The sequence below is a fragment of the Cherax quadricarinatus genome, chromosome 40 (genome assembly GCF_038502225.1).
Source record: "Cherax quadricarinatus isolate ZL_2023a chromosome 40, ASM3850222v1, whole genome shotgun sequence".
Taxonomy (NCBI): domain Eukaryota; kingdom Metazoa; phylum Arthropoda; class Malacostraca; order Decapoda; family Parastacidae; genus Cherax; species Cherax quadricarinatus.
The window spans coordinates 10,302,140-10,323,962 of record NC_091331.1 but is presented as its reverse complement, the minus strand read 5'-3'; the positions used below and the strand labels follow the sequence as shown (position 1 = coordinate 10,323,962).

General features: G+C 37.9%; 1 protein-coding gene across 2 annotated transcripts in view; it reads left to right on the top strand.

Moving 5' to 3' along the window:
- jagn (jagunal) overlaps positions 1 to 17,920 on the top strand; it is a 42,086-nt gene extending 24,166 nt beyond the window's left edge. For both annotated transcript variants that reach the window (XM_053774867.2, XM_053774868.2), the window contains 2 exons: positions 8,515 to 8,637; positions 17,064 to 17,920. In XM_053774867.2, coding sequence (XP_053630842.1) covers positions 8,515 to 8,637; positions 17,064 to 17,195 — 255 coding nt within the window. In that variant the 3' untranslated portion in view covers positions 17,196 to 17,920. The remainder of the gene's footprint in view (positions 1 to 8,514; positions 8,638 to 17,063) is intronic.
- The last annotated feature ends 3,903 nt before the right edge of the window (positions 17,921 to 21,823 follow it).

Genomic DNA, 21,823 nt, shown 5'->3' with positions numbered 1-21,823 from the left:
GTACACAATGTAAGGTGTTTGTATGAACCAGACACGTTTGCTTACATAAGTACTCTGCAGCTCTGTCATCTCACTCGTTCTCTCACTCTTGTTTATTCATTTTTATCTTGCTTACTCACCCGTCGCCCTACATTAAGACTACAAATATTTTAAGGTAAGTGATGAGTGTACTGTATATGCATTTTATCACTTGAGGGCACTTTAGGGCCGTAGTATATTATGTGTGGGTGGGGTGACCAGGAAGGCTACCACACCTACCCACACCTGACTTCTTACAATAAATACTACTCGCCTTCTCCCCTACATTGTGACTACAAATATTTTGAGGTAAATAATGAGTGTACTGTGTATTTTACTTTTTATTGTTTTTTAATGCCTAGTTCTTTTGCTGACTTAATATATGTTAGTTTAAACTTGTTATCTGGCATTTATATGCGTTTATAAGTTGAAAAAAATGGCGGTCTGCTTTCTGGTGATGTCTGCTTTGCAGCGGTAGCCTGGAACCTAACCTGTAGTATAAGTGGGGCCCTACTGTATACAGTACACTACTGTAAAAACATTTAAAAATATACTAAAAATGTTATAAATGGTGCAAAGGTGACATTAAAACAATACAGTGGACCCTCGGTTTTTATGTTTAATCTGTTCCAGAGCCATCGGCCAAAACCGAAACCATTTTCCCCATAAGAAATAATGTAAATGGAATTAATCCGTTCCAGACACCCAAAAAAAAAATTTCTTTAACCTTAAAGATAGTTACATGCACAAAAGAATGAACATTACATATGACACTTACCTTTATTGAAGGCTGTTATTACTGGAAGGAAGACAGGGAGGAGGGGAGAGGAAAGAGAGGTTATTCTTTGGGAGGGGAATCCCCCTCCATAAGGACTATAGGTACCAAGTCCTTATCCGGGGTCACTCCCTGCCAAGCCTTATCTATAAGGCCTATGCAGCGGAAGATATTGATGCGAGTCTTCCAAAACTCTCTTAGGGTCAATTCAGAGTCTGAGGTTATGTCAAAGCACCTTTGAAATGTTGCTTTGGTGTACAGTTTTTTGAAGTTTGCAATGATCTTCTGGTCCATGGACTGGATGAGAGGAGTGGTGTTAGGAGGCAAGAACTTCATTGTTACAAAACTGAATTCCTTAGACAGTTGGTCTTCCAAGTCTGGAGGATGAGCAGGAGCATTGTCCATTAACAGGAGGCACTGTAGTGGCAATTTCTTATCCAGGAGGTATTTTTTCACACTGTGGCCAAACACTTCATTAAACCATTCCAGGAAAATTTCCCTTGTGACCCATGCCCTACTGTTTGCCTTCCACATCACACACAGTTTACTCTTGACAACACTGTTTTTCTTGAACACACTGGGATTTTCAGAGTGATACACCAGTAAAGGCTTCACTTTGAAATCCCCACTAGCATTACCACACAACAAGAGTTAGCCTGTCTTTCATAGGCTTGTGTCCTGGGAGTGCCTTTTCATCTTGCATAATGTAGGTCCTCTTTGGCATTTTCTTCCAAAACAGGCCTATTTCATCACAATTGAACACTTGTTGGGGTTGGAATTTTTCAGCCTCTACATAACATTTGAATTCCCGCAAGAATTTTTCAGTCACTTGTTTGTCTGAACTGGCACCCTCGCTGTGCCTTACAACACTGTTTATGCCACTTCGCTACTTGAATTTTTCAAGCCAGCATTTGCTGGCCTTAAATTCACCTACATCAGCACTTGTTTCAGGCAGTTTCTTTATGAGATGGTCATGCAACTGCCTTGCCTTTTTGCAAATTATAGACTGCTGCACAACACTATGTCCTGCTAACTCTTTCTCTCTGATCCACACCAACAACAATTTCTCCACTTCTTCAATTGTTTGGGATCTCTGTTTGGTTATTGCATTCACCCCTTTCACAACATCAGCTTCCATGATTTCTTTTCTCTTTGCCACAATGGAGCTGATTGTTGGTGGTGACTTCCCGTACATCCTGCCGACTTCAGCAAGGCATATGCCACTCACATTTTCTTAGGATTTTTTTTTTCAGTGCTATGGTGTTTCTCACTTTCTTTACCAAAGCACTGGCACTACGAGCTTTCTTTGGGGCCATGGTCTCTTATTTAGCAGTCACACAATAAACAAGTGGCAAAAACAATGGATTATTACGAAATGTTTCGTATGACTTGGCAGGATATGTTCACTCACCGAGAAACAATGCTACACTGACTGAGAATGGTGTAGGAGGCGGCTTTGTCTGTGCGCTGGGCACTGGACAGGTTCTGTACGATCGACAAAAATGGAGGTAATTGACGAAAACGGAGCCAAAAAATCGATGAAAAAAGTTGGCCAAAACCGAAATCGGCGATAATGGAGATCGACGAAAACGAAGGGTCCACTGTATCAAAGATGGTTGGCACAAACCCACTACCATTATAGTATAATCCTTGTTTAGCAATGAATTTGTTTACTGATGTGGTCTTCAGAATGAGACTCCTTTGTTAAATGAGGAGAGGATGTACTTCCCAATTTTCCAAACTCTGACTAATTTTCCAAAGATCGATCTTAATAAATTATACTTTTCTCCCATCTCACTTGGTAGTCACCTGCCATAGATCACTCTCCTCCATTCACTCTGGTATAACATTTTCACTCAGGCCTGTTGGAAGTAAAGGCTCCTAGTTACTGATACTCCCTTTCACCTTATTCACCTTCCAACTTCTGTCAGACACCAATCATCTCAGAATTGTATATCATAGTACCTTTATCAGTCTATCTTGTTCCAATTTTTTCCACATAACCAGAACATCATCTATATTAATTTTTTTTATTATTTATCACTTCATATGCTGCACACATTGATTTCAGACAAGTCATTTCCACTGTCTCCAACCTCCTTGCTGCAACATAAATTTTATTTCCAAGTAGTTTACAGAATTTAAAAAAAAATTGCAGATACAGTAGTCAGAAAAGGTAAGTTATTTGTAAAGCCACTAATTACACAACAAACCTCCCCTTTATTATGAAAATAGATTAAAAGCCATCTAAACATTATACAACAACTGTAATACTTGCATTAATATTTTTTCATCTCCCCCTTGGCCTTGATGAACATTTGAACCCATTAGGGTAGGTTTCCACTCGGATTCCTGAAGTATTTGGTAGATAACTGGTTGACCCAAATGCCCTTTATCTCTGCTTGCAGGCATGACATGGATGAAATGTAGCAGGATTCCATCTTTTATATGATATTCCAAACATTCTCAATAGGATTGAGGTCTTGACTGTTCCTTGGCCACTGTAAAACTTCAGTATTTTTCTCAGCAAGCCATTTTTTTTTTCTTTGTGACTGGGACCCTTATCATGCAGAAAGGTGATTCAGCCTCCATTATAAACAGTATAAAGTAGTCTGGATTCATAGAATATATCTGATGCTTCATCTGAACATTTTCTAGAGATATGTCGACTATCTGAGTTAATACAACAGACTGGTATGTATCACCTCTCAGTGCACCTGCATATGGCAGTGAGATAAGGTGTTCTTTTGCATTGTTGTACCCCCATGTGCCCAGTATTTAGAGCTGTATTTACTGCCACGTAATTTTATGCAAAGTAGATAAATATGGGTTATTCAGAAGTGAATAGCGAGGAAAAAGCCCATTTATTGGTTTGAAGATAGTCACCATAAAGGAAATCTGTTATCATAGTGGACGAGTAAAGTCCAGCATAATGGCATTGCTTGCTGCTACCCATGGCCTCCCACCAGACATCATTCCCGCTACAAAAACTGCATGGTTAAGAAGGACATCTTAACACATGGATAACATCCTACACAGATAACTACATAGAAATCCACATATGACTGCATCATAGCTCAGAGAATTGGATCCCAAACTCCTTAGTTTGGTGCATCGATCACTGCCTGCAAAAAGACCTCTGCTTACCAAGTTGTGCTACAAGGTAACCACTAAGACCCAGTATGAAGAAGGAACACCTATAATTTGCCAGGAAATATGTTCACTGGAGTGTTGATGACTGGAATAAAGTCATGCAGTTGGATGAATCCACATTTCACTGTATTCAAAGTTGTCGGAGCAGGGTGAGGCACCCCGTCCTCCATCAGAAGGTATGACCATGCATACACACTGAGCATCATAAAGCACCCATAATCTGTCATAGTTTGGGGTTGCTTTAGTGGTTTACTTTGTCATGAGGGTTTGTACTTCCTTTCCCAAAATGTTAGCAAATGACCACTACATCATCATTCTCAAGGAGCACCTGCTGAATATTTTTGAAGCTCACGACTGCACCACCTTTGTGCATGATAGCACTCCCCTATAACAAGGCCAAAAAAAAGTAAGCAAGTGGCTTGTTGAGAAAAATATTGAGGTTTTACAGTGGCCAGGTAATAGTCCAGACCTCAATCCTACTGACAATGCCTGGAATATCATGAAAAAGGTGGAATCCTGTCACATTCATCCATGTCATCCCTGCAACAGGAGATGGACATTTGGGTCAACCAGTTATTCATTAATTATGTCAGGATTCTAAGTGAAAGCATGCCTAAATACTTTCAAATGGTCAACAAGGCCAAAGGGCAGATGATAAAATATTAATATAAGTATCAAATTTTACAGTTTTTGTTCTATAATGTTTATATTGCTTTTTTAAACGATTTTTATAATATTGAAAAGGATGTCTGGTTTACTTTTATGGGCACTGTATATATAGATCGTGCTTCACACAGGCATACGGTGGTGTCTACACCAATATATTGATATACTGCCTGATATTTTCCTTTTTTTCTTTCTTTCCATAAATATCTTGACACTTGCCACTTTCATTTGGTCTTCTGTGATTTACCTCATCATGGACAAATCTTCTGATATTTTTACTCCCAAGTACTTGTACAGTACTGTATTTATGTACATTCACATCCTGCAAGTACTTTCCTTTCACACTGACCTTTAAACATTCATTTCCTATACAGTGTTTCTGTTTTTGCTAATCTCATTGCTATCTGCATTCGTTTTCAACTTTGTTTACACACACACTTTCCAACCTCCAGTTTTTCTTGACTCTCCCTTTAACACTATTATCCGTGAATTGTGATGGCTCCCAGTCCAAATTAGAATAGTTATACAAATTATTTAGGATTTGAGAAACATTTTAATGAAATATTATGTATAAGAAAGTAAAGATAATAAGGTATTATGAATGTAAGTAGGCATTATTATTATTAGCCTGATATTTTAATTTTCCTTAGGCAGGAAATAACCATGTTTGTAATCCTTTTTGGACAAAATCATTAAACAGGTTTCATTTATCTCACCTATATGATGGTGGGATGCTAGCATCTTCCTACTGATTGCTGTTTACTTATTTTGTTCTTAATTTTTATATTGTAAAAAATCTCTTCACACTAACCTAATATTTTTTAACATCTTTTAACCCTCATTATTCCACTTTTTTTTTTTTTTTTGTCACTTGCCCCTACCCTTTTCTTGTAAATTGCTCAAACATTTATTCTTTATTGGTTCAAAATTCTTTTAAGCATTTCCCTAATTCCCCTCAGTATCTCTGCTACACTTCTCATATATCACTCATTCCTTCTTATAAACTATCTGCATATTTAGGATTCTAATAGTTAAGACATCCAATGCTCTTGTTAGTGTTGCTATGACATTTTCTACTTAACACTAACCCATATTTTTAATCTGTCAATCTGTATTTCCAATAGTATCAATGAAATTGCTTTAGATACAGACCATTTAAAAAAGGTGAAATGATTACGTAAAACTGATTGCTTACATTTATAGTGTGAAGCTATAGATTTGGACATCAATGTAGGAACCTTGGGGAGTATTTGTCTTGTAGTGTGTCTCCATAAAAAAGAAATTCATAACTGTTGCAATAAGATTTCTAGCTTATTTTTAATTGTATTTCATTTCATTAAATTATTCTTCAAAGTCTGCAAGGCAGATGTCATCTCCACATCATCCAGACCAAACTTTCCAACAGCAAAATCACCAAATTGTGTTTTCTTAGCTTCGTCATTAAAAATATCAGTAATCATAAACAAGGTTAAACATAAATGGTCACTAAGCATTGCAGTAATGCAGTAATTTTTTTAAGTGAGTTTTGATTTCAATGAGCTTTCATAATTTCTTCATATAAATTCTTTTCTTTTTTGGCATTGGGGCATATACTGTACTTATATGAACTGAAGCTCATATCCACTGGAAATTTTGTGCCTTAAGTTTTCATTGTTTTTTTAGTTTGCTTTTCATTAGCTGGAGCCTTGCTTATGTTTGACTTTTCAATTCCATGTTAGTATTAAAGGTGCCCAGATTTTAGCTCAAGTTGTTAACTCTTTCTTGTAGTTTGCTTAATTACACCCATTTTTTTGTGTATTTGTTTACATGTTTGCCCTACTAAATTTAAATAAATATTTCAATGAACAGTAGATCAGTACTTGATAACAGCTCAAGTGTTAATCATAGGTATTCTTAGCACCATGTCTTGGTTTGGGTCAGACTAGTGTCATGAATAAGAGAACCATGTCACTCATAAGAGTTCATTCTGGCAGTGGTATGAAATGCCATGCTACTAGAGGCAGCATGTGCAAAATATTTCATTAGTAACATTGTAGGAGATTGTATCTTGATTTGGTCACTTTAGCTGTTTGATAAATGTTGAATGCAATCGTATATGCAAAACTGTTCGTGGATCTTTGAAAAAAAAAAAATTCTCTTGCTGAAAAGCAATGAAAGTTTCTCTAAAAAAAATTACATAGTACTGTACAAAAAACACTTGATTTAAGAGACTTTCAAAATAGGGAACAAAATTCATTGAGTCAATTGATTGGAATCCACAATGTGCATTATCTAAAAAATTAGTTGCTATAGTTATGTTCCTGGCAAAATAACTCTGTTTACCACAGTCACCAGTATTGGTCATTTGCTACCCCCGTTAGTCATTTAAATGTAGAATTTGCGATACTTTATTGCCTAGCATATGTACAGTAGACCGTTGTTTAACACGGTAGTTACATTCCTGAAAACACAGTCTTAGGTAAAACCATGTTGGATGAACTGAAGAAATTATGGGAAAAATAGGGTTACATTCCTGAGAGCTCCAAAAAAGCCAAACAACTTTTTTTTTTAGGCCTCCACATCTTATAAAAATAAAAGTGAATATGTAATTGTAGTTCATTGTTGTGATGTATTATGTTGTTTTTACTGCTTAAGACTACAAATGTAACAGAAATAATAGTATTTCTTACTTTAAATTGTGGGTGCTGGTGTTTGTGGATGATTGTGAAGAGAGTGGAGAGTTATGCTGTGGCCCTACTGGGCTGAGGTGGATGGTAGAGGTTCTGGTTGATGGTTGTACTGGAGTGTCTAACTTTATGTCAATCAGTCAATCAAGTCATTCAGTAAGTCAATCAAGTATTCAGTAAGTCTCAAGTATTCAGTAAGTCTCAAGTCATTCAATAAGTCAGTCAGTCATTCGGTAAGTCAGCCAGTCACATAAACTTATGGCCACAAGACATCCTGTGGCCATAATGAAGTGTTACACTTCATTATGGCCACAGGATGTCTTGTCTAATATCTTTGTTTCCTTTGTTAATTCTAAGACTTAAATGCTTACACATTTTCTTGCCACTTTGAGCAATACTGGTATGCCTACTAGGTGTCATGATTGCTTGGCAGATAAAAGATATAGCAGTTAAAAGATCAAAACACAATTCACTATCACAAGCTTGTAGCAGAGAAGTTGGACTGGACATGTATGAAGTACGAATGCTGGGATGGTGAGGTGGTGTCGGGAAGGTGGATGGGGATGGCGGGAGGTCTCCCCTGCAGATCCACAACAAGGCAGCTGCTTGAGGAAAAGAATAATGTTTTTTCCTTCCCGCAAACTGAACAGTGTTATATTCATCTTATGACGTGTTACACAAAATTGTGCCGCAATTCTTCAATCGTGTTATACCCAAATTGTGCCAAATAAACTCGTGCTAAATGATGGTCTACTGTATTTCAGTAACATTTTTTTTTTTTTCAACAAACTAGCCATATCCCACCGAGGCAGGGTGACCTAAAAGGAAAAATGAAAGTTTCTTTTTAAATTTAGTAATTTATGTAGGAGAAGAGGTTACTAGACCCTTGCTCCCAGTATTTTAGTCGCCTCTTACGACATACATGGCTTATGGAGGAAGAATTCTGTTTTGTTGCCAAAAACAAGCGGTAATCTGAATGACTCAATGGCTTCCAGCTGCTTAATAGTCTGAGAATCTCTTACCAAGGAGAAATATTTTATATGATTAACATTCTTGGTGTTAATGGAATGTGATATAATCTCACATGATAGATATGGATTAATTTTTTCACGAGTCACTTGGACCAGTAATAGAATTTTTTAAATGTAGAGGAAGCAAGTTATTTTACAATTTATTTAAATGTTGCAATCGTATACTAATAATTTGTCTAATGTTGAACTTTTACTTTAATTCCAGATATATTTTGGTCTTATCAATCTCCTCTCAACAGTGCCAATTCTTTTGGCTGCAATGATATACTTCAAAGAGTTCTTGGAATATTGTACTGAAGATGAGCCACAAGGATTACAGTTGTGGCAGGTAAGAGGTTGCATTGTGACTGATTATATTTAATTCAAATGTGTGCATAGTCCTAAAAGAAAAAGTGATCAGCAGGTGAAGGGGTTGCAGAGGGTGAGAATGCAAATGTAAAGCAAATGGGTTGGTGTCCAGCACAGGCTTTGCCTCCCCAATAAAATCCAAAATCGCTCAAAAGTTTCTGAAGACAGAAGTAGCAGGAAGCAAATCCCAAGAGGCAGATGGAGCAGGGAGTGGAGAGGCATTGGCACCTGTCAAAATTGTAGGAGAGAGAGAGAGGAAAGGGGGTGTCTTGGGAGGAAGGAATCTACATAGAGACAGGGACAGTAATGACCTTAAGTGGGAATGAATGTATGTCTACAGCTGTGACAGATGTAGGAGGCAGGGAAGGGAAAGGAAAGTTAACCATGAAGGAGCAAGAAGTTGAAAGGAGTTTTGGGCCTTTGAGATTTTGGAGGAAGTGATGAAGACAGCCAGGGAAGGCTCTGTCGGAGGCAAACAAGTGAAATGTTGGAAGATGAAGCAGGAAGAATGAGAGAAGGCAAAGAAGTGGGAATGTCAGAGGTGAGGACTGCATAAGGGTTAAACACAAGGGTGACTGTATAAGAGAGTGGAGTGGGGACCTGAGGGCACTGAGCCGCTCTGGAGTAGGAGGAGTCACTGCTATAATGTATGAAAGGCCCTCTCCTTCCTTGAGACAACAGATTTGATGTTCTCTTAATCCTTTCACTGTCGGTATCGTATTAGTACAACTTACAAGCCAGTGTTGGTGCCGTATTAATGTGCCAAAATTCTAGTGGCTTCAGATCTAGTGGCAGAAAGTTGGTACCTCTGCATGTGAGAGAATGGGTTTGCATGGTTAGTGTGCGCAATATAAAAAAAAATCCTGCAGCATGCAGTGCACGATGAGAAAACATAAACTCCGACTGTGTTTTTGGTTTAAAACACAGACTCTGAGGTGTATTTTTGCATGGTATTTATGGTTGTTTTCTTGGTTTCATTTGATGGAATGGAAGATATATAAATAACGATGATTTTGATTGGTTTCACGATGAAAGGTACCTTGAAATTAAGCTCAAAGTAGCGGAAATGTTCAATTTTTTCCAATGTTCATGAGTAAACAAATGACATCACCGTCCAATGTGTGTCCAACTGGCCAGTCTAATACGCAGTCATAACTGGGTTGACCTTATTTATACACTTATTGCAATAATGCAGTAGTCTGCATAACAGTAAATCTTCTATATTTTGTGTGAATAAAAATTCAAAATGGAGGGGCCTGGAGATGTTACTAATGAACAGAGAAAATGTTATTTTAGTGCCAGGAATGTCTGCATTGTTTATTCTGGACCCTGTTTTGAAATTGGCATCTTTTGAAATTTGTGTGAAATTGGCCAAATTGCCAATTTCTGACCACTTGATTGGGTAGTTGAAATTGGTTAATGGGCAGTTTCTTGTACTTGGCCGATAGAATAAATGGAGTTACATTGAAATAGTTATGAGTTTGGTTGACTGTAACAGTGGAATTGGCCGAAAATAGGGATTGGGCAAAAATGTGATCTAAAATACTTGGCCAGGTGACCAAAGTGCCAGCAGTGTCTGCACTGTTGAGGTGTGGGGAGCAACTCCTGCACCTGTAAATATTGGCCTGCTAAATAAATGGAAGCTGGAAGCTCCTGGCAATTGAAAGTTAGTTTAACAACATTGCTAGGATAATGTCTCTGACCCTGAGAAGTGCAAACATAAGTTTCCACTTTGGTGACTGAGTCACATTACATTAAGCCTTGTTGCAAACAATAAAAAAATCAACTCTCCATCATTAGAGAAGCCAGGTACATGATCAAGGTAGAGTGGAGGTCAGGGGTATCACAAGTGCCAGCTGGAACACTGGCACCAAAATTAGGCAAAAAGGCATTGCCCAAAAGCAGTTCCTGGTTAAAAGGAAGGGAGTGGTTTCCATGCAGCATGACCAGGCTGGGGCCAGGTAAGGATGATGCAGGGATAAGGGGCCCAAAAGGAGGCAAATCAGGGACTGGAGTATCAATGATTTAGTCATGCTAATGCTTCATGGAAACCACTCCCTACCCTACCCTACCCTTTCATGCATCTAAACAAGCAATCCAAGGTGACACTTTACGCATCAACGAAACCACTTCAACTGACAAGATGTGGGCGATTGTCAAGTGTCATACCTCCCTCTGGCCACAACCTCCTGGAACTGACAGGCAGCCTCCAGGTATATTTCATTCTAAGGATGCATGAGGTCTCCCACCAGGACTCCGGAGGGTAGCCTAGCACATCCCCAAGTAATTCAGTTCTCACGGCAAACACCACCACCATCACTGAGAACATCGCCAGCATGGGATGGTCAATTTTCCCTTTTCCTACAACCTAGGAGCTGTAATTTATAAGAGGAATATCTCCAAAGGCCAAATGTAGAGAAGCTGAGAAGAGTGGAGAAGGGAGGAGGGGTGGGATGGGGGAATATTTAAAGTTGATCTGAGGAAAGAGATAAAAGACCCAATTCCTTGGTTCAAGAGCCCCTTCACCACACCTTGAAGGGGTGGATAGGTAAATATGTGATCAGCCCATAAGTTTGAAGATGTAGTTTTGAGGTGATAAGACCTTCAGCCATGAGAAGTGTTCAGCATCATAGTCTTGAATATTGCTCAAGATTATGAAGTTGAACACTTCTCATGGCTGAGGGACTGACCACCTGAAAATTACTACCTCAAGGCTGTTTAAATGAACACATTATCTCTACCTCTCCACCACTTCTGCTGTCTCCATATTTTGTCACTTATGTATTCAACTGAAGATGGTGTAGTCATGCTCATCTACTGTCAGTATTGTAAACCAATATTAGAATAAAGCAGCAATGAGTCTAATGAAGAAAGTCAAGATGATGATACAGGGATTGAAGAACGTGACAACTTTGAATTTGATAAATGTTACGAAGAAATTGTAGTCAGTTCTTCTAACAGCATATCATAGACATCTGCCTTTCCCAAATCCCAAAAGCAGCATCCTTAAACAAATACACTGGTATTCGTTTTACTATAAAGATAAAAATGGATAATAGAAAAATGTGGCATTGGTGTTAATGCCTAAAGAATTAAATCCACTTGAGTAATGGAAAGAAAATATGATAGTTCTTCCGTCTCAGGCAAACCTAGCCAGTAAATATCTTGAGTTCACCCTTTGCTTCAGTAGAATGAAAAATTGTTCAGCACTGGAAGGAACATCATCTCCCTTATAGGAACAGATTAATTTCCTAAAATAGGAAGATGTTGATGCTTCTCAGCTCACTTGATATCTTCAAAGTAAACAAAAAAAAAAGTCCTTAAGCTGTATAATGGATTTTTTTTTTTTTTAACAAGTCGGCCATCTCCCACCGAGGCAGGGTGACCCAAAAAAGAAAGAAAATCCCTGAAAAGAAAATACTTTCATCATCATTCAACACTTTCACCCACTCACACATTATCACTGTTTTTGCAGAGGTGCTCAGAATACAACAGTTTAGAAGCATATACATATAAAGATACACAACATATCCCTCCAAGCTGCCAATATCCCAAACCCCTCCTTTAAAGTGCAGGCATCGTAGGTAGTAGGTTGGTAGACAGCAACCACCCAGGGAGGTACTATCGTCCTGCCAAGTGAGTGTAAAACGAAAGCCTGTAATTGTTTTGCATGATGGTAGGATTGCTGGTGTCTTTTGTCTGTCTCATAAATATGCAAGATTACAGGTATGTATTGCTACTTCTACTTACACTTATGTCACACTACACATACGTGTACACGTTTATTTATACACACTCATCTGAGTTTTCATTGATTTTATCTTAATAGTTCTTGGTCTTATTACTTTTCCTTTTATATCCATGGGGAAGTGGAATAAGAATCTTTCCTCCGTAAGCCATGCGTGTTGTAAAAGTCAACTAAAATGCTGGGAACAATGGGCTAGTAACCCCTTTTCCTGTAAAGATTACTAAAAAGAATAAGATAATAGAAATATGTTGGTTAATTAAGTTAAATTGGAGAAAGGTTGCTCAAGTTCTGAACTATAATTTTAGATTTTCAATTTCCAGTTGTTAAAATGTACTTTTTTAGGTTTCAAAGCATTGTCTGTAGTTTTAATATACAATTAGTGGATGGGATGGATGGATGGGTTTATGAAGGATGAGGTAAACCATAGAAAAAGGGTGGGTGGTGCATTGAGGTATCTGTGGAGACGAAGAAAGTTATCCATGGAGGCAAAGAAGGGAATGTATGAGAGTATAGTGGTACCAACATTTGTATGGGTGTGAAGCATGGGTTGTCAATGCTACAGCAAGGAGGAGGCTGGAGGCAGTGGAGATGTCATGTCTAAGGGCAACGTGTGGTGTAAATATTATGCAGAGAATTCGTAGTGTGGAAATTCGGATGTGTGGAGTTACTAAAAGTATTATTCAGAGGGCTGAGGAGGGGTTGTTGAGGTGGTTTGGTCATTTATAGAAGATGGAGCAAAATAGGATGACTTGGAGGGGAGGAGGGGTAGGGGTTATCCTTGAAAAGAATGGAGGGAGGAGGTAAAAGAGGTTTTGTGTGGGCTTGGACATACAGCAGGCATGTGCGAGTGTGTTAGACAGGAGTGAATGGAGATGAATGGTTTTTGGCACTTGACGGGCTGTTGGAGTGAGCAGGGTAATATTTTGTGTGAAGGGATTCAGGGAAACTGGTTAGCTGGACTTGAGCCCTGCAGGTGGGAAGTACAGTGCTTGCAATATAAAGGAGGGGTTTGGGATATTGGCTGTTTGGAGTGACATCTGAACTGTCATATCCAGGTGCCTCTGCACCCCTGCCTCGGTGGGAGACGGCTGTCGTGTTGGAAAAAAAAAAAAGTTATTTTTTCATGTTTAATATAACTAGTAATTATTCACTGTTACTTTTGTAATTGATTTCAGATTGCCTTCATCAGTTTACTAAATACATATGTAGATAAATTCAGGAATTGTATGTATGGTTTTTTTTTTTTTTTTTTTTAAGCCTCATGAGGGTGCCTAAAATTTGTAACGAGTAATGACACTGGCATCCCATAGACATTCGCTTATATATAGAGCATAGTTATAATTTTCAAAATAAAAAAATATTAAAAAGGTGTTGGTACTGCCCTACAATTGAGTGTCAGTAGCTGCCAAAAATTTAGTATCGTCCCATCCCTAGTAATACAGCGGACCCTCCATTTTTGTCGATCTCCGTTATTGCTGAATTCGGTTTTGGCAGACTTTTTTCGCTGATTTTTTGGCTCCATTTTCGTCGATCGTACAGAACCTGTCCAGTGCCGAACGCACAGACAAAGCCACCTCCCACACCATTCTCACCAGTGTAGTATTGTTTCTCGGTGAGTGAACGTATCCTTCTTGGTCATATGAAACATTTCGTAATCATTGTTTTTGCCGCTTGTTTATTGTTTGTGACTGCTAAATAAGCCACCATGGCCCCAAAGAAAGCTCTAGTCCTTTGGTAAAGAAAGTGAGGAACACTGTAGAAATGAAAAAAAATTCCTAAGAAAATATGATAAAGGCATACGCATTGCTGAACTCGGCAGGATATACGGGAAGTCGCCATCAACAGTCGGCTTCATTGTAGCAAAAAGAAAAGAAATCATGGAAGCTGATGTTGCAAAAGGGGTGAATGCAGTAACCAAACAGAGATCCCAAACAATTGAAGAAGTGGAGAAATTGTTGTTGGTGTGGATCAGAGAGAAAGAGTTAGCAGGAGATAGTGTTGTGCAGTCAGTTATTTGTGAAAAGGCAAGGCAGTTACATGACAACCTCTTAAAGAAACTTCCTGAAACAAATGCTGATGTAGGTGAATTTAAGTGTAGCAAAGGCTGGTTTGAAAAAATTCAAGAAGCGAAGTGGCATACACAATGTAAGGCACGGCGAGGGTGCCAGTTCAGACAAACAAACGACTGAAAAATTTGTGCAGGAATTCAAATGTTATGTAGAGTCTGAAAAATTCCAACCCCGACAAGTGTTCAGTTGTGATGAAATAGGCCTGTTTTGGAAGAAAATGCCAAAGAGGACCTACATTACGCAGGAAGAAAAGGCACTCCTAGGACAAAAGCCTATGAAAGACAGGCTAACACTCTTGTTGTGTGGTAATGCTAATGGGGATTTCAAAGTGTAGCCTTGACTGGTGCATCACTCTGAAAATCCCAGAGTGTTCAAGAAAAGTGTTGTCAAGAGTAAATTGTGTGTGATGTGGATGGCAAACAGTAAGGCATGGGTCACAAGGGAAATTTTCCTGGAGTGGTTTAATGAAGTGTTTGCCCAAGTGTGAGAAAATACCTCCTGAATAATAAATTGCCACTCCAGTGCCTCCTGTTAATGGACGATGCTCCTGCTCATCCTCCAGACTTTGAAGACCAATTGTCTAAGGTATTCAGTTTTGTAACAGTGAAGTTTTTACCTCCTAACACCACTCCTCTTCTCCAGCCCATGGACCAGCAGTTCATTGCAAACTTCAAAAAACTGCATACCAAAGCAATGTTTTAAAGGTGCTTTGACATAACCTTGGACTCTGAATTGACCCTAAGATTATTATTTATTATAATCAAGGGGGGAGCGCTAAACCCGTAGGATTATACAGCGCCTGGGGGGGATGTGGAAAGCATTCAGGCTTAATTCAGGGAACCGGAGCACAGATCCAATTCCCTAAATCAAGAGCCCCTCACCAACATCAAGGAACCTTCCCTGAGGGGATTGACCCTAAGAGAGTTCTGGAAGAATCACTTCAATATCTTCCACTGCATAGGCCTTACAGATAAACCTTGGCAGGGAGTGACCAGGATGATGAACTCTGCTTGGAGAAAATTGTGGCCAGATTGTGTCCAAAAGAGGGATTTTGAAGGGTTTGAGGCTGACCCTGTCGACCCTGCACCTGTTGTGCAATCAATTGTGGCACTGAAAAATTCCATGGGGTTGGATGTGAGTGGCCAGGATGTGGAAGAGTTGGTGGAGGACCACAATGAAGAGCTAACCACTGATGAGCTGCAAGACCTTCATCTGCAACAACAACAGACCACAGCTGAGGAAATTGCTTCAGAGGCGGAGGAAGAGAGATGGAATAAGGTGCCTTTTTTAAAGATTAAGGAGATTTGTGCAATGTGGACTAAAGTACATTTATTTGTGGAGGAACATCACCCTGAGAAAGCTGTTCCAATCCATGCTGGTGACTTTTACAATGACAATGCCATGTCCCATTTTAGGCAAATCTTAAAGAGATTCCAGAAACACCTGTCTGGACACACATTTTGTGTGACAGGGGTCCAGTGACTCTCAAGCTTGTCCTAGTGGCAGTAAAAAACAAAGGAGGGAAGTGACCCGGATAAGGACTTGGTACCTAGAGACCTTATGGAGGGGGATTCCCATTCCAAACAGTAACCTATCATCCCTCTCCCCTCCTCCCTTTCTTCCTTCCAGCAACAACAGCCTTCAATAAAGGTAAGTGTCATGTGTAATGTTCATTCTTTTGTGCATGTAACTGTCTTTATGATAAAAAAAAATTTTTTTGTTGATACTTCTGGGTGTCTGGAATGCATTAATTCCATTTACATTATTTCTCATGGGGAAAATGGTTTCGGTTTTGGCCGATAGCTCAGGAACGGATTAAACACGAAAATCGAGGGTCCACTGTAACTCCAAAAACGAGGTAGGATATTATTGGTGAAGGATATTTTTGGTGGCTTAGGTAATCAATGATCCCATTCACGGTTGCCATATTTATATTTATTAATGAAATGTGATTTTCCTAGTAGAATGTACAGGCTCTCCTCGCTTAGCGACGTACGCGTTTACTGACAACTCGGATTTAAGACCGGCTCTTTGACCAGTATGCATACCTATAATGTATATTAAAGCTGATTTCCTCTATTTCGTTTATTACAGTATACAGTACACTACTGTATAAACATTTAAAAATATACCAGAAATGTTATAAATGGTGCAAAGGTGACATTACAACAATATAAAAAATAGTTGACACAAACCCACTACCATTACAGTATGCTCCTCACTTAGCGACGAATTCGTTTACCGATGTATTCTTAGGAACTGAACTCCGTTGTTAAGTGAGGAGAGGCTGTATAGCAAAAATGTATTTTGGCCATTCAAAGAAAGCGTTTTGTATAAAATGAATTAAATGATCCAAATTCTTTTTTTTATATACTGTATGTCTGAGATTTAATTAAATGCACTAATAAAAATACACTAACATGCATTAACTTACTGGGCAGTGAGTAACTTTGTGACACTTCTCAAAAAGTTTTATAATTTTAATGATAAACAATAATCCTAAAATTTGTTTGTATCTTTACTTTGTATATGGGTCTTATTTAGATATGTTATGATGTTCAATAATTGATCACTTATTCTATTTTACAGGGTTACCCAGTGAGTGTGCTGTGGTACAGCTTCATCTTGATAGCTATGCAAGTTCATATCTTTACGTTGATTTTTGCCTGGAAGCTTATACTGGCATGGAAGAACCGAGGGGCAACAAAGAAGACCCAGTGATGGAAACCGATTATCATCTTGTATACGATATTTGAGCAAGGTGTCAAAATTTTGCATTATAAGATTTGAAGTTTGAAGAAAGTATATTGACAATAACATTTCTTTTTCTACTAAGACTTTTATATAACTGTTAGCCAAGAGTATTAACTTGCTAAAAAAAAAAAATATATTAAGGCTGCATCATATTTTGTAATGCAAGTTTGTGCAATTTTTTTAAACATTGAATATTTGTACGGGTCAGTCCTTGAGAGTTTTATTCTTCATTCTTAAGAGCATTGCTGATTTTCATTTCTTACTTCCTAGGTTTTGCTAGCATTACTAAAGTAACTATATGAAAGAAAGTCTTAGCACTTTGTTTTGTAATGGATAGCGTTATCAGAGCAGGGCTCTTAGTTTGAAGATGTTGACATCTTTAACAAAAGTTAGCTTACTATCGACAAAGTAATTAATTACTACTGCCAGAGCTCTTGTTACTCCTAATTAACTTCACATCAAGTTATTCCTAATTAATTTCTTAATGCCAAGTTATTTCTAATTAATTTCTTCATGCCAGGTTATGACTCCATAATTTTTTATTGTTGAATTTTGTGAATGGGAAAACTGAGTGTTATATTGTAAGAGTAATTTCTGATTGTTTCTTTTGTGTTATTGCCCTGTTTCAAGATGAAGCTTGGGTTATTGGAAGATATGAAATAAATTTATCTTTTTGATTAACATTCTTACTTTACAGTTGTTTAATTGTTTTACAGTTCCATATTTTAAGTCTAATAAGAATGGTACCATAGAACAAACGCAGCATGGCATGCAATTACCAGTTATTTATGTTTGAGTGTGTATGCAGTCACCTTTCTTTGCATTCAAATTGGAATGACATGTCAAGGATTCTTGGCACCACTGAGTATTTAAAACTCAACAGCAACACTATTGATATGTATTACAGTAATCTTAATCTAAAATTGGTCTACCAAGTAAGTGAAACACTTGCCATGAATGTTGTTATGCTGAATACAAATGCTAGATAAATATCAGGGATAAACAAATTGGAAATAATGAGTGAAAGAAGTACAGATTCTTTAAGGTTTCAGCTTATTTGCCAAAGGCATCGTTGAGGGCAGTATCATGAAAGGGGCCAAAGAATTAAAATAAATTGTCTGTTGTATTATGTGCACTTGAGGCAAGTTTTCTAAAATTGGTAAACATAAGTGGATGATAATTTGTAAAATGCACAGCATAGTTTATACTGGAGCACTTAAACAAAAAGTATTGTAGACTTATATATTGTTGTACAGTACTACTACATCTGAGAATCTAGTTTTAATATGTAGTTCTTGGTGTCACAGGTCAATTACTTTACATTATAAATATGTAAAGAAAACCAAGAGGAATGAGTTCTTTGGGTGAAACATTATTTGCTCTGTCACAATAACTGGTTGGTTGCATGTATAATGCTTCCTCCAGATTTTTGGAAGAAATGTTCCTGAGATCTTGGCAAATCCAGAAACTGCAAATACCACCAAATATTTCTCAAACCTTGCTAATATATTATTTTTTATAGTTTTTATTCAATAAGAGATTTGAAATTATAAATGCAGTAAGCATATTTTTCATCTGTATTAACTGGTTGGTTTTCAATTAAGGAATTGTGTTAAGCTTACCAGTGCACTTTCTTGCCCAATTTGTACCAAAAATGAGCATACCACACATGCACCAAAACCAGCATTAAATAAAAATTGAGCAGTAAACCAAAAAAAAAAAAAAGTTATTTTTTTAACACTGGCTGTCTCCCATTGAGGTAGTACAACCCGAAAAAGAAGAAACACTTTCATCATCATTCACTCTAGCACTGTCTTGCTAGAGATGTGCTGATATTACAGTTCAGATGCCTCTCCAAACTGCAAATATCTCCATCCCCTACTAAAAAAAAAAAATCGCAGAATGGGTGGGGCTTGAACTCATGGTAGGTAAGTCCAAAAACTAAGACCAGTGTGCTCTGGCCTATGAATTTTAGGGTTTGCCTGCCATGGGTCTGAGCCCCACCCACTCTGATTTGCTTACAATCGTGTTTTTACAATTTTGTGAGTTATATGAACCTAAATTATTAGAGCAAAGAAATCATATTTCAGTTTTATGATTGTGTTGATTTTTTTTTTCCCCCAATATCAAGGCAGGGCACCTTGAAAAAGAAGAAAACCTTATAAAGCTTTTCTTTTAGTAATTTATACAGGAAAACGGGTTACTAGCCCCTTGCTCCCAGCATTTTAGTTGCCTGTTACCACACACATGATTTATGGAGGAAAGATATATTAGATCACCTATAAAAAACTTATGGAAAATTAAAGGTATTTTTGAAAAAAGATCTATAGCTTATCTGACTTTTAAATTTTTTTCCTAGGTCATGTCTAAATAATGCTTTAACCTCATTAATACTGGCATTTATGAGAAAGGGTATGACAAAGAAAAAAAAAATTTGTGCTAAGGGAAATTCAGCAAGCCAATTTTCAGTTTAGAAATTATGCAATAAGCCAGAATTCAACTTCTGTAAGTGGCTTGCTTGACAACAAGTACCACTGCAACAAACTTAACAAAACATGAGTGATACTCTATTGTGATATGCTAAAACATACATTTCATGCAGTCATTGGAACAAGAAACCTTGAAAAACAACATATATTGGTACGAAAAAAGGGACAAGAAATTTTTGGTGGTAATCTATAAGAAAAAATCCTCAAATTCATAAATTTGAAGGATTAATATATCAACTTAATCACACCATAGGGTGAGAAAGAATGGCCTTAGCTTTATTTTATCAGTAGTAATTTGTCTTAAGTACTCAGCCTCTTCTTACCCCCATAAGCTAGTGCCAAGAATTTTATAACTGTTGACATACTGCGGTTATTTTATATAGTACATACAGTTAATATTTCCCATAAGAAATAATGTAAATCCAATTAATCCATTCCAGATACCCAAAAATATTAACAAATAATACATTTTATAGAGAATAACTATAGTTTTACATACAAACTAGGGCATACGATAACCGAGGTTCCGTGGTATTTAAATTATTCATAAATTACAGAAATCTAATGTTTGGATTATGATGAAAACTGGCAAATTTCAAATTTTTCAAAAATAATAATACACTCTTCACGTTTCCGTGGTCATATATATATTCCTGTGCCACCATTGCTTCTGATTTTAGGCTTCAACCCTTACTGTCCACACGTAGATCTATATTTACATTGCGTGGGGGGGGGGCTCCAAATGTAGATCAACGTTTTATTTTTCATTCCTTCAAAATGGGTCTGTGCACTCAGTGTGCAGTATGAAAAAAATCGGGAACCACTTAGTACCTTGTGGGAGCACAAGTTCAGGTGAGTGCCGGCTAGAGCATATAGCATGGCAAACACCAGGGATTCACTGATGTCATGTTGTATTAACACTCCCTTTTTAAGAGGAAAGTAAAAATAGGTTAGATAAATACATGAGTGGGTATGAGTTGGACCTGACTAGCTTGTGCTACTAGATCAGATGCCGTGCTCCTTCCTTCATTGGATGTGACCTGACTAGGCGGGTCATTGGTCTAAGCCAGAGGGTGACATGCATCTGCCTTGCATGGGCCAGTAGGCTTGCTGCAGCGTTCCTTCTCTCTTATGTTCTTATGTATTCAGCAGGCTGGCTGGGCTGGCTTTGGCTGTCTGTCTGTATCTGTCTGTCTATATTTGTCTATATGTGTCTGTCTATATCTCTGTCTATATCTGTCTATCTCTGTCTCTCACATGTATGTAGACATAAGTACAGTTATTGTACATAGCGTAAATTGCCTAGGAAAACCCAAAAATTCCAGGCAAAGTGCTATGCAGTGTTTGTAAATCTAAGACATAATAAACATGATGCAAGTAAAAGCAGTGTCACTTGCTCAGCAATCGGGGAGCGGCTCATAAACCAAAAACCAACAGGTTTACCAGCCGCTCCGAGACAAAGACAAACAGATGGAAAGACAGACATACAGGCAGACAGACACATACAGACAGACACGTTTGTGTGCAACAGCGAAAACAAAAGCGAGGGTTCCTTGCAGCAGCCCACTTTCATCAAATGTCACTGCCTGTCACCGGTTATCTCACGCTTGTCATAACACCATTCTTCAATGAGTTTCATATACAGTGGAACCTCTACTTACAAGTGCGTCCACATGCGAGTTTTTCCAGATATGAGCAGCTGCTCGGTCGTTTTTTTGCTACAAGACGCGAGCAAAATTTCCAGATGCAAGTGGGCCTCAAGGGAGGTTAATTGACACTGGTGAAGGAGCTTATGCACTTGTTCTAGGGAATTGGATCTCAGTTGTTTGTTGGACTATCTTATTGAAACTTGGGCAATGTATGGTGAAAAGATGCTTCTTAACATACACCAAAAATGAAAGAAATCAGATTATAAATAATGGAGTTCACTTCTCAGCCATTAGCCTCCCCTTAGCGGTATATTTTCGTATGGTTTTTATGGTTGTATTCTCGTTTTATTTGGTCTCATGTGATAGAATGGAAGATATACTACAAAAATAAATATGATTTTAATTGGTTTCACAATGAAAAGTACCTTGAAATTGAGCTCGAAATAGCAGAAATGTT